Source organism: Phoenix dactylifera, chromosome 10, assembly GCF_009389715.1.
Source record: "Phoenix dactylifera cultivar Barhee BC4 chromosome 10, palm_55x_up_171113_PBpolish2nd_filt_p, whole genome shotgun sequence".
Classification (NCBI taxonomy): Eukaryota; Viridiplantae; Streptophyta; class Magnoliopsida; order Arecales; family Arecaceae; genus Phoenix; species Phoenix dactylifera.
In genome coordinates, this window is record NC_052401.1 from 14,301,535 (window position 1) to 14,319,898 (window position 18,364).

The 18,364-nt window shown below is 39.8% G+C and overlaps 1 protein-coding gene across 3 annotated transcripts; it reads left to right on the forward strand.

Annotated features, from left to right (window-relative positions):
• The first annotated feature begins 304 nt into the window (after positions 1–304).
• Positions 305–15,016, forward strand: LOC103722005 (FHA domain-containing protein FHA2-like). Of its 3 annotated transcripts, none has more exons than XM_039131042.1 (3): positions 305–1,158; positions 11,709–11,866; positions 12,280–12,723. In XM_039131042.1, the coding sequence occupies exons 1-3, from the start codon at positions 408–410 to the stop codon at positions 12,427–12,429; spliced, it is 1,059 nt and encodes a 352-aa protein (XP_038986970.1). In that variant the 5' UTR covers positions 305–407; the 3' UTR covers positions 12,430–12,723. The 3 variants fall into 3 exon arrangements, with proteins under 3 accessions (XP_038986970.1, XP_038986971.1, XP_008810635.1); XM_039131043.1 differs by having other exon boundaries at positions 306–1,158; positions 12,306–12,723; XM_008812413.3 differs by lacking the exon at positions 12,280–12,723 and adding an exon at positions 14,569–15,016 and having other exon boundaries at positions 313–1,158.
• The last annotated feature ends 3,348 nt before the right edge of the window (positions 15,017–18,364 follow it).

The window sequence follows — 18,364 nt, forward strand, 5'->3', positions numbered from 1 at the left end:
ATAATGCTAAGGAGGCAGTGACTCTCGAGATATTCCTAGATATTCCTCAAGAGGGGTGCGCCTTTTCATCGTAGGAGCCCAGCTTAGCTATCCAGTTCATTACTCTTCTGGAATCACCCTCCAAAATGATATGGCTGGCCCCTAACCTAGACTATGGTCAAAGTCAGGTAGGTTTACAAGCCAGACTGAACCCTAACCGGATCATAACCAATGAATCAAGTCAAACCCGAGCCTATCAAGCGCCCTTCTAGAAACTTTAGAAAACTTTAGAAAACGCTTGGGAGCCTGAGCTAACCCAAGAAATGGACGATACACGCCGCTCTCTTTCTCCCTTTTCTCGGTTTCTCTTTGCTTTGGGCGCGCGTTCTCTTCTCCTCTCGAGGGAGATAAAATCATAAAAGAAGGACATGCCGAAGGGTCGAAGGGCCGCCCGGAGCGCCGCAGGCCGCGGCGGCAGAGGGAGCGGCGCCACCGAGCTGGACGACGCGGAGGTCGGGTTCGCGAAGCTCCAAGGCGAGGATTTCGAGTACTACATGCAGAGCTACTCCATAATCTTGGGGAGGAACAGCAAGAAATCGGAGGTGGACGTCGACCTCGCGAGCCTCGGCGGCGGGATGAACATCTCCCGGCACCACGCGCGGATCTTCTACGACTTCCCGCGCCGCCGCTTCGCCCTCGAGGTCATGGGAAAGAACGGGTGCGTGGTGGAGGGCGTCCTCCACGTTCCCGGCACGCCCCCGGTCAAGCTCGATTCCCAGGACCTCCTCCAGATGGGGGACAAGCAGTTCTACTTTCTTCTCCCCTCCCGATCAATCTTTGAGACCGCCCGGATCCCCCGCCAACCCGCCCTCCCTGCCCTCCCGGCGCCCAGGGGCCGGCCGGGGCCGGCCGACTATAGGAGCGGCAGCTACGGCGACCGCCTCAATGGGAGCGGCGACGATGATGATGAGGAAGACGAGGGGAAAGACGAAGACGAGGATGAGAATGAGGAGGAGGAGGAAGAGGAGGAAGAGGAGGAGGATGGGGAAGAGATGGAGGAAGAATTGGGGCATGCCGTGTTTCATGGGACCGGAAAGAGGTCGCGGGGGGCTTCGGTTGATGGGCGGACGGAAGGGCCGGCTGGGCGGATGGCGAAGGGAGGACCATCAGGGCATCTTGGTTAGTATCAATATTTCTTATTTTGAGTTATTTTTCAGTTTTTCTGTTTTGGCTTTTGTTTTTTTCTCTTGATTGTTCAGGTCTTGAATGTGCTAAAAATTAGGTTTCTTAAAATTGGTTTTGTATTTTTTTCTTGAGATTTTTTTGGGTTGTGCTGCTCTTTTATGGATTGTTGGTGATACGTGGAAGCTGAATTAGGTTTACATGAGAGAGAAAATTGATTTCGTAGCTAATTTTAGATATTAGTTTCAAGAATTTAGGGTCATTGACATGTTCTGCATTGATATGTTTTGTAGTGATTTGTTAGTTCGATCCTGTTTATAATCTGCAGGGTTTAGTATGTTAAAAGAAATTTTGATGTAGCGAGTCTGAACAATGGTTTCCGAGACGAGAAAGAGGTTTGGCGTATGCTAGAAAATGGTAGTATGGGTTCTTTTGTATCTATTAAACATAAGGATCTTTTACTTGAATTGATACAGTGAGATGGCTATCAGAGGTCGTTTTCCCAATAATTTAATTTGAGAAGACATTTTGTGGTTCATACTTCTGGATCCTGTACAAATTCCATTGCCAATGCAAGAATTTTAAAAATTATGTAACTATACGAATAATTTTTTTGTCAAACTTAGAGAACATGACCAGGTTTAACTTTAAATGATATTTACCCCAAAGTCTAGATTTTACTATTTTTGAATATGATAAAATGTTTAGATTTAATTTAATTTCTAAATATGTATTAGACATATGTTCTAAATTATTAAAATCAAGTTGCAACAAGTTTGTTTTTCCCTTTCGTATTCTTTTCAGGACTTGAGTCCTTCTTAACTTAAAGTTATGATCTGTAGTGATGTTTTAAGTCTCAATACTAGACCACATATTGATACATTATGGTATAGTGAGTATGTCTCAAGATATTATGGTATGGCTCTGTATTGATACATGGTACTCTATTGGAGTTAGCATGACATACAGTACCATGTGTTGTGGTGGGGGTTGTACGACTCCCCATGCCATCCGGTATAGTATGGTATTTAAAATGTTGGTCTATAAGATTTCCCATTGTGATAGGAGATGGCTTAAAAGTTTTATATTAATGCTGTGTTAATTCGTACCTATAACATGTATATGGATAAGAATTATCTTTGCATCTGACTGTTTAAGCATTAGAGACTTGTGGTTTTATCTTAAATTTCCTTGCATATCACATCAATCTATTTTGGCACAATGATTGTTTTAAAGGAGACACATTAGTAAAATAAAATTATTGCAACATGCTGTTTTTGCATATATTGTTATGTACTTTGGCTCATAGTTACTAGTAAGGTTTGAAGTATTGCAACATGGGAGTATATGGGCCACACATTGGCATGATATGTACTGCCGTATGCCTCCATATCTGCTCATGGTTTGCCAATACAGGGTGGTTGAGGCATCCAGTACATAATGATACATACCACATTATTGGATGATATGGGACTATAGTTACCAAGGCATGGCCAGCTTGTTAAAACTTGGTTACTAGGAATAGTTGTGTGGGAGATGGATGCAATTTGGTCTTTCAGGAACAGAGGGACACATTCAAAAATGTGGAATGATGGGCGGCTTCGTGATAGATGTGCTAAGGAAATAGAGAATAAAGAGGAGGCAGTAGAAAGAACAGAGGAGCGATGCAGCAGCCCAACCTAGCATTGCCACCCAAAGCTGCAATCACACTTGCAGGGCACATGTACATGCCTAGAGAGAGAGTGGGTTGATTGTTACCTCTACCTTTCCTTGTCTATCACCTCCCACTTCTGCTCACCACTCCCCAAAACCAGGCCCCAGAAAGCATATTTGGAGAGGATGAAGGAAGAACCAGGCTTATTCCCACTCTTATTGCACTTGTAAAGTATCTTTAATGATATGTTCACAGTCACTTTGTTCTCTTTCCTTATGCAATAAACAAGAGAATAATTTTAAATAGAAGAGGAATTCACATATCGTCAATCTAAATAAAGTATCCTCTAACTGCAGTTTCAATAGCCACCTTAGAGTTCAGCTTTTCAGTAGTGGGCTTCACCTGAAAATTCAGTCAGTCTATATAAAATGTCCACTAAGTGCAATAATGCGTTCACATTGATATATAGGAGATGGCCTTACCCTTACATGTATATGCCACAGGACTTGAAGCCTAAGAAATACGAGTCACCTAGACCATCAAATTAAGCAAATTAATCCTCAACTAAACTTTTCATGGAAGAAAAGTAATAGCATTTTCATCCGTAATCATGTTAATCAGATTTAGGACATGATTGCTTAGCTGAAATGAGCTCTTTAATGGACTTAACACATCTAAAAGGTGTGCCTTAATGAGGCAACCAAAATGATTTTTTTTAATAATTCAATAATTGAAAAATAATAAAAATTATATTCTAAAAGTAATAACTCATCTAACCCTTGATTATGTATCACCGGTCCATCTTCAAAGCCCCTTCTTTTTTTGTAGAAAAGCTCAAGAACATTTATAGTATATTTCCTAGTTAACATGGAATCAAGTTTGCATTCTATTATTCAAAATGGTCCCAAGCTGAGACCAAGGTTTGCCGTCTCAAAACCAGCCCCCTACTAGTGCTATTCTATTATTGGGTCTGTAATCTTGGTATGATACCTGGTTTCGCGTATTGAATGTCGGTATGCTGGTAATGATACGGTCGGCATGCACTAGTATTGATCGGTATGGCACACCTTGATTGAGACACTTGGGGGTCATCGATATGGAGTTAAAATGTAAGTGGCTTTGGAACGTAGGGTGTGAAAATGCTAGGTTGTAAAAAGAAGAGACATTAAGAAGCAATACTTGTGACAAGATGAGTGGGATTGGACTAACATTTTAGAAAATTGGGAAGACATACTAATAAATCAGATGAATATAGATCTAGAAGGGTTGTTAATGTTTTGACTTGCTCTGTGGCACTAGCTCTATTTATGCTCTCTATATGCCAGGTTCTTTAAAATCTCACGAAATCTTAATGCTTTGTTTAGTAAATATTGGCATAAATTGTGGGGAAGGACTTGTAAATGCTTCTGTTAAACAATTATCTTAAGATCTTTCAAATAAATCTAGCATCTTAAGTCAAGCTAAACATATTATCATTTAACACAATGGAAATATACATAATACACTCTTTTAAAAAAAAACTAACCCATGAACTAACGTAAAATAACCCTGTAATACATGAAGTGATCCTAAACAAAGACAAAGAACACAAAATTTATATTGGAAATTGTAAATGATCAAAAAAGTGCTTTAAAATACTAAGGCATATCTCAAGAGAAGACAAGATATGAAACATCTTACGACAAGCACACAATACTAAGCAAACCTGTAAACACCCAGCCCGTGGAGTTTAAAAAGACAATTAACCTACTGCTTGTCATTAGTTCATTAGCCTAGATAAGTTTGAGAGTGTTGGGGACATGCTTAGATTCTTCAAGCCTGTGAGGCTTGGGTGCATGTGTTCAGACCACTTGAGACATCATCATGTTTCTTGTTGCTATAGCTTTATACATATCAAAATCAAGATCTCACATTGATTAAGGTACTGTGCTTTACAGGTCCATACCGGACAGTACATGTCCTGCTGGACAGGTACTGGAATGTACAAATGTACCTACTCTGTGCTGGTCTCTTTGGTGCATTCTGATCCAGCATGCACCAGTATGAACCCATTTACTTTGCCATGTGCCCCGACACAGGACATGGCATGGGATGACATGATATGATACATTATATGCTGTGCCTATATCTTACCAACACTGGCATTGCATAGGGTGATTTAGTCATTGGTCTCCATACTCATATACATCTTACCATATGCAAATATGCTAATATATTATTGTCACTGCTAGTTATTGAAATTAACTCAAGTCATCTTAACTTTCCATTTAACCATATAATGTGCCCGCTACCAGTCATGCACAACAAGTCAGAATATTAGTCATGCTCTTGTGTGTCTAATCCACTTCATGAACTCTTATTAATTCAAGCAACCACTTGCTAGTCCTGTGGAAATGTCTTCTCCATTTCTCCACCTCCACATTCACATTAACCATTACTCCTTGTGAATACCTTCAAGATCCTGCACAACCTTTTCAATTCCCTGCAAACTTCTAGATAATGAGCCCACCTATGAGCCTCTGTAATTCCCCTAGCTGCTAGTCAATCGTATTTGGATTCTCTTGCTCATCTCTCCTTGCTATCTTTCATGTTCACCTTCTATGGAGACTTCCTTAGCTCAATGGATTTCTATGAGATGTAAAATATTCGAAAGTGTTGGCATAGCACCCTCGTCGAATGATATGCTAAGTGGATGTAGTGAATTATCTCTTTAGTTGATCTCTTACCTTGGGTCCTTATTTGATGGGAATGGTGTTAGTCACAATATGTAAGCACATTGATTCACAAGCATGTAAGTCATTAGAAATGCATAAGCACACTAGTGAAAAATCAATTGAAAGTCAGAAGATAGATTAGTGAAAAATCATGCGCTCATAGGCCCTTTTGTGTACTCCAAGATGGCTTTACCCACTTACATATTAACAATGTAACTAAATTGACAATTTACAAGCAACCAAATGATATGAAACTGGAAAATTTGTTGGGGTGCTTAGAAGGCTGCCAAATTACTACATAGCATTGACTAACCTGTGAACCACTATCTGAAGTTGTGAGAAAAGGGTGATTGAACAAAGTTTAAATGAAAACACCAATATTATTTGACCTATTTGACTTTACACTAGGATGGTCAATAATGGAAGCTACTTTTTTACTTTGGCAATTTATAGTACAATATAGAGAAAAAAGGAAGTAGTCTAGCCTAGACCAAAAAAAGACTCTACACATAATCTTGCTGATATGGAAAAAACGCTTATGATAGAACATGAAGTCATGAATGATAATTTGGTGGGTCTATGTATGTTGGTGCAAAGACAAGCCTTAGTAGTTGTAGCTTCACTAGTGTATTTCTAATCATGGTGTGCTTCCACTAAGGTTCAATTCCAAGGACATCCTCCTTATTACTAGTCATACTTGAACTAACTGCTAATATTTAAGAGGATGTGCGATGGTGTATGCTACTTGCAAATGATATAGTGTTGATTGACAAGAAGAGGACAAGGTTGATGCTAAATTAGAGTTTGTTTGAAGTAATTTCAAGGAAATTGGAAACGAAAAAGGGACTTTATTCAAGTTTGATTGATAAGAGAAACGAAGAGAGATTAGTTCCATTTTTGAACCTAAAGAGCGGAGTTGTAGAGAGATGGGTGGAAACATATGTAATATAGTTAAAGGTAGATAGATGAATGAGAGGAGCTTCTCGGTTAGTATGTGACACATACCTTCATAACTTACAGGAAAATCTTGTAAAACAAATATAACCACCCATAGGGCGTGGTTCAGTTTGTTAGGGCAATGAAGAGGGTCTAAGTAGGAGTTACATCTGTTGAGGAGAAAGTGCTGGAGGATCAGTTGATTTGCTATGGTCAAGTTTGTTGAAAATCTGTAGGGTTAGGGATTAGGGACCGAATAATTTAGCGGATTTACAAGGGATAAGTATCTCTCAAAAAAAAGTTGTTCGAACATTTCTGGTTAAAATTATTCGTGAACCAAATACAGACTTCAAGTAGTAAAATTGTTTATGATTAATAAATTGTTTGTGAAATTGGCTTGGAAAAGCATTCTTAGACTGTTAGGGTACATTGTTCTAATCCTGGGGCAGTGGATCCTATCAGTTCAGAAAATATTTTGGTTCCCAGATTCTAAGTTGCATCTCGAGGTTTGAAGATTGAGTCAATAATATACTCCTTGAGGTTGTTCATTTTCTTAATGAATTTTGATTAGGCATTTTGTACTTAATCCTTCCTCGATAACACAAGACTGAGTCAAAGTACAATGTTTGACATTTCACTGGTGTTTGAAACTTTAGGCCAATAGTTTTCAATACATGAAATAGTTAAGACTTGGGAGTACCTTAACTTGCATAAAGCATCTTATGGCCACAATTTCCAAAAACGTGTGCTAAGAGCTGACATTGCAATGCTCCTCTAATGGAGTGCCAAGAATTGTCATGTATTGTGTCAGAAAGTAAAACAAAGTGAAGTATTCAATCCTGCTATTCAGAATTATAGTAATTTGAAATATTAGAGTTGAAACCCATTCCTCAGTGTTTGCAAATACATTCCCTTATTTTGCAAAGCATATTTCAAATAAATTTTCACATTGAAAAGGCCAAAAAAATGATGTTTGCAAATGTTCCCTTATCATTTATGAATCAGTAGGGCTGTCGTTGAGACCCATGGGCCACCTGGAGCCATAATCTTATGGGTCAGGGATGGGTCCAAAGATAGACACACGAATGATTCAGGCTCAGGTTTGGCTTTAGTCATTATATGCATAACCTGGACCCGACCTGGTCCAATCATATAATAGGGTTTGTGTACAAGTTTGGTGAACTCTACCTGGCTAAATAGGTTACCCAATATATACCTAGCAAATTCCTAATCCACCAGGTTCCTTTCTTCTTTCAAAAAAGGATACCAAGCCCTAATTTTCATCCTTTGTGTTTCCAGTGCTAATGTCCCCTAACACCAGGACCCTTGGTGGGTTTGAGATGATACACAAAATTGTACATTATCAAATGAGTGAATATACATGAAATAGTTTATGGTAACTATTGACCTGGACATGATAGATACCTGACCCAAATGATACAAACTTGATGACTATTGAGTAATGTATGATCTTAAAATACCCCCAGCCCATAGCCCCATGGGTCTTATGAAATCTCACCTAGCCAGTCTTGTACCTGAACTAAACATCATTATCGTATACTTGTAGCAAAAAATCATACAACAGGAATTTACATCAACATGTAAACAGTTAATTGGTGCATTTAAGTAGGTTTCTGATCTGAACTGTTTCCTGTTGTTGCACTCTTAAAAGCAAAGAGCTCTGTCTAATATGCTTCATGCTAAATTTTTAGATGAATAATACTCGTAGCCCCCAACTTGGACTCTGTTATACTAAATGTGCCTTAACTATATGTACATGTACATAGACATGCACATGATTATACACTAAAATTGCTAAGGGATGCAGAGTAGAGATTGTGACAACTGGGCCTGCGCCGCCAGATGGGCCGACCTAGATCCCTGTCGGCAGCCCATCTGGAGGTCGCCACCTCCTTCTTCGGGGAAAGCTAGCTGCCGGGCGGAAGGAGGCCACAGCTGCCTAGCCCCGGGAATGGTGCCCCCACCTCCTGCTTCGAAGAGGAGGATGGGTGGTTCAGCTGCCGGGCAGAGGGGAGGATAGATGCCGGCCGACCTAGATCCCTGTCGGCACACCGCTTAGGAGTCCTATTTGAAGGACCCTCTCATCGTTTCCTCCTCCCTCAGAGACTCTTGAATCGGTGATGGAGGTGCCGGAGCTTGGGACATCGCAGCCACCTCGGAGCAAGGTAGACCCTAACCCCTGCTCCTTTATCTTTTGATAACGAAAAGAAAGAAAAGAAGAGGAACAGGAAGAAGAAGAAAGAGGGGGAGAGACGACTCACCTGGGTCGATCTGCCGTGCCGCGGTCTTCGGTCATGGCACGGAGGCCCTCTTTCCTGTTCCCCATTTCCGAACCGAAATTAAAAAAAAAATAGAGAAGGGACTCCGTACACGGCTCTCGACCGCAGCCGCTCTCAGCTCTCGGCAGGGGGTTGCAGTCGGGCCGGAGCCCCGTTCCCTCCTTCCTGTTCAGTGGGATAGGAGGTCTTAGTGAAGAGAAGAAGGGAGGAAAGAAAAGAAGGGAAAAAAGGAAGGAAGAAAGAAAGGAAGAAAGAATGGAGAAGAAAAGGAACGAGGACTCACCGGTTCGTCGTCGCGTGCGGCGGCCACCGGCTTCGGCCGCGAGTGCCGCCGGCACGAGCATCGGCCGCAGGCCGGCCAAGGACGCGGGCGTCGAGCGTCGGCCGCGAGCGCGGCTGAGGGCGTCGTGGGCTTCGGCTACGGGTGATGGCCGCGGGAGCCGGTCGCGGGAGCCGGCCGGCCCTGGCTCGGTCCCTCCCGAGCTCACCCTCCTCTCTTCGCGGTGGAAGGAAGAGAGGAGTCGGGAGAAGCTTCGGGAAGGAGAAGAAAAGAAGAAAAAGAAAAGAGAAAGAAAGGAGAAGAAAAGAAGAAAAAGAAAAGAGAAAGAAAAGAGAAGGAAAAGAAAAAGAAAAAGAAAGAAAAAAAGAAAAAATAAAAATAAAAATAAAATAAATTGGGAATAAGTGGATTTTAGTTCAATTACCCGGTTGGAATGTAAGATCTATTCAAGTTTAATTCGGAGTTTTAAATTGATGAATAATGAAAAATATATTTTGAACTGTTTAATAGGTATAGAGAATTTGTCAGGACAAGATTAAAGTTTCGAAAGCGAACCGAGGTAAGTGACCCTGCACAAATCTTATTGATTGCAAATTATTGTTTAAGTTGTAAGTATGAAATGATAGTATTTGATATGGTGTATTTTTCCAAAATTAGGATCAAGCATATGATTGCATGTGATTTATGAATATAATTAAATAGCATTTCTTCATAAATATATGATTGGGTATGAATTATGATTATGGTATATTGCATGAAAATGATATTTGAAACATAATTATTAGGCTTGTTCCAGAGCCTGGGCATATGAGATGGATGTTTCCAAATCTTGCAGATGTGTTTTGGGGAGAAGCAAAATCAGTGAGGGGTTAAGTGCGGTGCATGGGCGCGCGTACGGACCCCGGAACCGGACAACATCTGACAGGGGAGCCCCGTGTTCCTCCTCATGTGGGCCCGATGGTCACGTGTCCCGCGCAGGCGGGCCGTGATATTTATGAACTTGCTTGGTCAGAGCATACATTGTTTTATGACGGATTTTTGAATATATTCTTTATGAAATGTATTTTGCTATAACTGTTGTCTCCTTTAAATGATGCTAATTGTATGAATTCTTATGCTTGATCCGGTAAGATAGTACATGGTCACTTACTGAGCCACATAGCTCATATATATCCTCTGTTGTTTTTCTTTTAGATATATAGGGTGCTAGGAGCAGAGAGCCGGAAGACTTTTGGGTGGAAAAATTCATTTTGGATGTACAAAATTAGAGCTCTGTACTACTCCATTTTGGAGAAATACTTTATGAATGAAATGGCCCTTTTGTTTATGAATTATTCGTAATGAGGCTTCGTATTATTGCGGGCAGTAGCTTGCAGTAGCACGGCCGTGTCGCGGATCCGATCCGGGGCGTGACATTTGGTATCAGAGCCGAGGATGGCTCTTGTCCGATGGTGGAAAGGGTGTGAGGCCTAATAGTCCCACATCGGAAAGACTCGTTCCAGAGCTTGGGCATATGAGGCGGGTGTCTCCAAATTCTGTAGACGCGTTTTGGGAGAAAAACAAAACCGGAAAGGGGTGAAGGATGCTTGTGTGAAGCTCCGGAATCGGACAATATCTGGCAGGGGAGTCCAGTGTTTTCCCCCTCATATGGCCTCCACGTGGGCACTGAGTGCCTCACGTGCCCCGCAGAGAGGGGGTGTGACATTTGGTATCAGAGCCGAGGACGACTCTTGTCCGATGGTGGGAATGGTATGAGGCTCAATAGTCCCACATCAGAAAGGCTCATTCTAGAGCCTGGGCATATGAGGCGGGTGTCTCCAAATCCTGTAGACGCATTTTGGGAGGAAAACAAAACCAGGAAGGGGTGAAGGACGCTTGCGTGAAGCTCTGGAACCGGACAATATCTGGCAGGGGAGCTCCGTGTTTTCCCCCTCATGTGGCCCCCACGTGGGCACTGGGTGCTTCACGTACCCTGCAGAGGCGGGGGCGTGACATTTGGTATCAGAGCCTAGGACGACTCTTGTCCAATGATGGGAAGGGTGTGAGGCCCAATAGTCCCATATCGGAAAGACTCGTTCCAGAGCCTGGGCATATGAGGCAGGTGTCTCCAAATCCTGTAGACGCGTTTTGGGAGAAAAACAAAACCGGGAAGGGGTGAAGGACGCTTGTGTGAAGCCCCGGAATCGGACAATATCTGGCAGGGGAGCCCCGTATTTCCCCCCTTATGTGGCCCCCACGTGGGCATTGGGTGCCTCACGTGCTCCGCAGAGGCGGAGGCGTGACAGAGATTACTGTTAGTAAGTTACAGATATAATGTTTGAGGGGATATATGAGTAGAGATTACTGTAAGTTGCAGATATCATGTTTGCTTCTTCAAATATCTACATTCATTTCCATTCAAGTCCACTTGTTTTTCATCTTTATGTAATGTGATACTATTTCTAAGATGGCATATATGCCCTTAATTTTGCTATACTTTAAATGATAATATATAAAAATTTACATTGTTTCTTGTTAACAAACTGGAAATCATGTGAAATTGCCATATTGTTCAAATAATTTGATAACATTTCATCTGGTCATATAAAGTATTGCTCATTTAATTGCACATTTGGTCAATGAAAGCAGCGCTATGCTAACATTTTATAAAATTTATTTTGCAGTAAAAAAGTCAGAAATAAGGTCAAAAGCTGATAGAGAAGCAGATGATCAACAACTTTTGCTGTTGGAAGAGAATGATGTCATCTCGACTGTAGCTACTGTGCTGTCTGATCTTTGTGGTCCTGGAGAATGGATGCCCATGGATAAACTTCATGCAGAGGTTAGCTCAAGCATTTCTCTAACAATACTTTATGCTTCATTTTGATTGGTTAGGATGAGATATGCTGTGATGGTTTTGTCTGAAAAAAAAGTTCTTCAATCATCTCTACTATTATAATGCAGACTCCTTGGCCTGGATATATAACAGACTCCATACATCTCCACTCTGCAAATTTAGATACTCTTATCTTTAACATGTAAACTCCCTCTTGGTTCATTTCTCTCTTTAAGAAATAGAACCAAGAGAAGTACACAAAATGAGAGTTTTTTCCTCTAGCTATATGAATATATTTTTTTTCTGTTACATTAAATAGTAGGCATCACAGGAATCTATACTTCCTCTCATGTTCATTGAACATTCCCATCACTCATAGGCATGAAGAAGACTGATTGTTTTGATGTTCACCTTGGTAGCTTCCTGATATAGATTGCCACTGCAGAAGCACAGGCTTGGATGTGTGGAGATCCAAGGTTCAGTTCCAATTCAAAGTTCCACAACTCCCTCTTGCTCTAATTATCAGAAATTACTGCCATAGGCTTTCCTATTTGCTCAACGGACTTTAAAGACATTTGTCCGGTAATGCAAAATTCAGGCACTTTGACCAGCTTCCAGTACCAAGAATCAAGTTTCACGATTTGGTCAGTTTGGTTGCATGTGAGAATACTTGGAAGTGATTTCTTGGATTGTCAAGTTTCAGATATTTGGCATGATAGAACCGAGCATTGTAAGTTGTGAAAGTGAAATGGTCTGATCAAACATGCTGAAGCATCAGCACTATGGTTAACCATATCTTATGAACGTTGATCATGGTCAGACATAATGATTAAAATCTAAGCATTGTCATTGTCAACTTGAGACTAAGTGAGAGGCAATTATATTAGTTCTATCATTTGCCCGACTTATATACCAAATGCCTAGTAGTGGACAACTTACATGATTTATGCAACTTCCAGTCCTACTTAAATGCAACTGAGCACCTCAACACCAAACTAGAATGTTGTCATTGATTCCTTAGTTTGAACAAATGACGAAGAAGAATTCTCAAATTTAAACTTCAGATGGTTCTGATGTTTCAGACACGCTGGTCATAGTGGTAATAGTTATGTAGATTACAACACTGTACTTCAAAAATTACAATTTGTACAGTATTTTATATTTTCTCCTATTGTTACAAGATTCTATTGAAAACCAACTACCAACATGTTGAACTAGTCACCATAATTTTCAAGTGGGTCAAACACCAAAACTTTCTTGAATTGGACGTTTTATTAATTTTTCTTTTCTAATCCTACATGTGTTTTAATGACTCTGGTGATTTCCATTTTAAATCTTTTTGTTATTGATGAGATGTAACAACCTAAGATCTCACCCAAAATGGTCAGTCGGAAGGTATTTTTTAGATTCTTTAGTCTTGTATAAGTACCCACGATCTTCTCGGCGAATAACCGATGTGGGACTAAACACACGCCTACACGGATTCTCACATACTCCCCCCATTCAAGCCCTAACGTCCTTGTCAGGCTAAGGGTTCAAATCCATTCAAATCTAATTACAAGCACCACGATAAACCCGTAATCAGTCTCCATGAATTCGTGCTGTAGTGTCCTCTAGTCTATATAGGCTATGGGTTGAGTTCGCTCTGATATCATTTGTAACAATACAAGACTTCACCCAAAATGGCTAGCCGGAAAGTATTTTTTGGGTTACTTAGTCCTATATAAGTACCCAAGATCTCCTCAGCAAATAATTGATGTGGGACTAAACACACGCTTGCACGGGTTCTCACATGAGAGCTATACAATTAGTTGTTTGTTGGAATGTGCTTCATCACTTGAAATTTGATTTCCTCCTTTTTGAGAGGAATACATTCCTGTTAGTTTTGCTACTAATTTTATCTTCGCTTAGCTGAACAGTCCACGACCCACGTGGCTAGGGACGCTGCAGCATGTGCGCTTTTGAGGTTGACCATACGCTGGTTGTGGTATTTGTGATTGGACTCTTTGGCAAGAGCATCATGGCTTAAACTGGAGGAGTGTGCGATAACCCATGCGGATGTATGTTAAGTGCCATTTTGGGTGTGCATTGGGGAGGTTTTGGTTTCTTAAGCAGGGTAAAAGATTCCATTTAACAACTTTCTAGTTAGCCTTTTGGGGCGAGGTCCTAAATTGCTACAAATAAACCATGAAAAAATAAAGCAGTATATTCAGAAGTTCATATTGGGATACTAGATTTTTACTAGGAGAACTGTAGAAGTCTGTTTTGGAGATCAGGAACTGATAAAAGAAGTTTGATATTTAGGCATGATTTATACAGCTGTATAACACTCTATCATTGCAGTGCTTCAAATCATTACTGCTTACTGGTAACGAATTACAGTTTCTTCATACTCAATAATTTTTTTGGCTTATTTCCAATAATGTGCGCTCATTACAAATCTTAAGGGTGGTGGCTCAAGGCTCCAGCAGCATTCGTTGATTACTGTTGCCTAGATGGTTTGCAATGTTTTAGATATTCTGTACATTGTATTCATACCTTCAATTTTTCTCTTGCTCCAGGTTTTTATTTTTCCCAGATCTAGCACTTTATGTAATCTAATATTTATAGAATTTGTAGTTTATCGGATATTTGTTGCTTCTTATGCATTTCCAGAAGATTAGTTAATTAAACAATACATAATAGAGTGCTTGCTGGTTTCGATCCAGCTATTTGAGCAGTATGGCAACATATGGCATCATGGTAGGGTGAGAAGATATCTGACATCTGATGACTGGCCTGAGAGTGAAACCAAAGGTAGACCGTGGTTTGGCCTGCTGACCCTGCTAAGGAAATACCCCGAGCACTTTGTGATCAATATCAGGACAAAGGGGCGGGTGACATCAGAGTTCGTGTCATTAGTTTCTTTGATTTCATAATCGTCTTCTGGAATTGTCATTTTCATTGTTCAGTTGTCAAAACAGCAACTCAAAATTGTATTATCTGATCTTTTGATGTTTCTAGTTTCCTTTTTGTTTCTATACCTGAGAACAACCTTAATTTACAACATGGATTTTTTTTTTTTTGATGTAATAATGTAAAACATGGTTTTAAGCCTCATGAGTTACTTGGTTCCTGGTTTATCTCAAAATAATGAATGCCTGAACGGTTTTGTTATGCTGTGTGTGTGGGGCTGTCTCTAAGCATTTGGGTGCTTGTGGCCTTGCATGATTGGTGGAGATTATGATGGCAGTCTTGAATCCATCTTTATATTGTGATTGTTAAAGGCTCAGGACCATTAAAGGCCAGAGGGAGCTACCACTAGAAAGCAGACTACCACTGTTTTTCTCAAAGTAAAAAAAAAAAAAAAAAAGAAGAAAGAATCTGTCGCAGGAATTTCCCTTAGTCTACTTACATGTTTGAAATCTGCAAGCTACCTACATTTGCATTCAACTTTGCAAGATAGTAACAACAGTCTCCTGAGTTTTTTGAAATCCCTGATTTGTTCATGAACTTTTCATTGGTGGATGAACAGTTGTCTTGTTTGGGAATTTTAATAAAAAATATCAGTTTATGAATAGTTCATGAATTATTGATGACTGACTGATAAAGTACTATATATGTTGTCATTGATGGGTCCTTAACGTTGACCATTGTTTTGCTTATCATTTGGTAGACTGTATTTGGTTGCTTTACATGCCTCTTCGTATTTAGTTTTTTATTTTTTATTTTTTTTTTAATTTTTAGAGTTTAGAGTTGTTCAAAACTTTCTGAACTTCTGACAAATACTTTAATATTTTCTTTTGAATTTTTAAAGTCATCTGGTTTATTTTTGTGACTATGTTTTGCGATATTGGTTTTGATGCCTTGTCACCGCCAGGCACTGATGGAATCAACATCAGGTGTAACATGAACCTGACTTTTAAAATAATTCTATAAATTTAGTACTCATAAATAAGGCAGAAGTTTATAAATCGAGTATGGAATTACTTCAAGCTAAAAAGGATAAGTAATAATTATTATATAAATTTTACTTAAAAATAATTCTATGAAGTAATACTCCTGATATAAATATAAAAAAATATTTCCTTAGGGATGGTTTGGGAATCTCGACGGAGCTGGATCACCGAGCTATTAGCACACTAATTGAGGTTTTGGATCGAATCATCTAGTTTCTAACGCGACACTGACTAATTGAGGGACATCCCCACGGATAATGGTAATGAAGCAGAAGGGGCTTTTGGATGTCCTAATAATGAAAGAAAGCAAAGAAGTAATGACAAGAGTCCTTTAGATTTGACAGGTTTCTTGTTTTGGTGTCTTGATTAGCTTTGAGTTGGGGGAGGAATATACTTCAAGCGAAGTCCAAGTCCATTAGGGATGGATTACCTTGTGTTTTTTATGCTTGCTTTTTTCTTATTCTTGTGACAAATAATTGTAGAATTATAAATATATCGTTCCCTAACGGCAATCTATACAAGAAATCAGTCTAATGAAATTGGCCTAATGGCTTCTAAAGATCTCAATCCTCTTGAAACGCTTGAATATCCTTTCTTTTTCACTATTCTCTTCTCTTTCTTCTTCTCTCTATGTTCAAAATATCATAGATAGGGAATTAACTTCCTATCAACTTGGTACCAAAGCAACAATCCTGTGCTATGCCATGGCTCCAACAAATTCTTTTTGGCATGATTGCAAGTTGAGACTAGACCTGAAGCAAGACCCAGGGGAAAAATTGGTTAAAAGATTAATCAATTTAAAGAGGAAATTTTGTCAATTAGACCTTCAATCTCGCATCTCGGGACTTGATAGGACCTTAATAGAAAAATTCCAGCTTCTAACTAGTATCCTTTCCTAAACTGTGACCTGGCATCATTTTGGCTCTTGAGCAGCCTTATACCACACACAATTGAGAAGAATCTTAAAGAAAGCTTTATTGAATTTTCTATGTTGAAATTTGGTAACTTCAGCTAACATGGAAACTAATGGGCCTGCCCTTCTAGTGAGTGCATCGAGCTTTATTGTTTGTCCTTGTTTTAAGCTTCAGGTGGTGGGTGAACTCTTGCAGGTAATTACTCCACTTAGCATGTAAAGAACTCAGTTTGCACACTCTAACTTCTTTGGAGAATTCAAATATTTGAGAGCCTTATGATCAGAGTAGAGGATGAACTTCTAATGGATCAGATAGTGTCACCAGTGCTTCAGGGCTTGGACTATCGTATAAAACTCCTCATCATAGGTAGAGTAACTCTTTTGGGAATCTGATAGCTTTTCATTACAATAGTCACATGGATGCCCTTCTTGACTCACTCCTATACCCACATACGAAGCATTGCAGGTGACTTCAAATACTTTTTTGACATTAGGCAAACAAAGAATGGGAGCTTCGGCCTTCTTCTTTTTGATCAGTTCAAAAGCCTTTTCTAATGTCTTGGTCTGAATAAATGGTTCAGATTGATAGAAATTAGCAACTCCATGGAAACCTCATACTTCATGTATATTTGTTGGTGTTGGCCATTAACTGTTGTCTTGATCTAAGTTTAACTTCAACTTCGGCTAAAGAAACCATAAACCGTATGAAGATGATCTTACGTTGCATGAAGTTGCATTTTTTTTGAGGTTGATATACAACTTCTTTTGTTTAATTAGTTCGTCATCGCTTTCTTCAGGTATTCTAGATGGTCTTATTTAGACTATAGATGAGGATGCTATCAAAGTAAACTACAACATATCTTCCAATAAAGGGCAATCTTTGGATACTAGGAGCATTATCCGAATGTAATAATGTAATCCTTGATTTTGAAAGCAATCATCTACTTATCTTCAACAAGAACGCAAATTTGGTTGCAACCACTTCTAGGATCAATTTTGGAAAAGATTATAAATCTTGATAGCAAATCTAGCATATCATCAAGCCTTGGAATTCCATATCAGTACTTGACAGTAATTTTGTCGATTGCTTTAATGTGGATAAATACACACCATGAGCCATTTTTCTAGGGTACTAGAAGTGGGGGAAACACCACAAGGGCTTAGACTTTCCCTTATTAATCCCTATTTCAACCATCTGTCCACATGCTTGTTTAGTTCTTCATCCTGTATGGTTCTAGATTATGTAATAACATTGATGGCATGTTGGATGCCCCCAGTGGGTGGCATTCCATCTGGCAACTCTTCTGGCATAAGGTCACTGAAATCCTTCGAAGCTTCTTTCACTACTTCAGAGAACACCAAACTTCCATCAATCTCTTCCTTTTCTTTTGCTGCTAGAGCATATATGGTTTCGACCTTCTTTCCTTCCTTTTCAAATTGCCACACTATCAAGATTTGCGGGGGCTTGACAAATTCTCAGGCTTTTCTGAAATGGGTAGTTCTTCCTTCTTTGGCATGATGATGATGGTCATCTTCTTCCCTTACAATTTAAAGTGTAGGTGCTAACTTTTCTTGGGGGCACTTCTCTATTTTGATTTGCAAGATCTCCACAAGCACCTTGGAAGCAACATTGATGCTATTGCTACCGTCAAT

Coding starts and splice junctions, on each gene's coding strand:
- LOC103722005 (XM_008812413.3), top strand. CDS start 408: ATGCCGAAGGGTCGAAGGGCCGCCCGGAGCGCCGCAGGCCGCGGCGGC. Junction 1,159..11,708: donor AGGACCATCAGGGCATCTTG/GTTAGTATCAAT, acceptor TTTATTTTGCAG/TAAAAAAGTCAGAAATAAGG. Junction 11,867..14,568: donor TGGATAAACTTCATGCAGAG/GTTAGCTCAAGC, acceptor GTTTCGATCCAG/CTATTTGAGCAGTATGGCAA.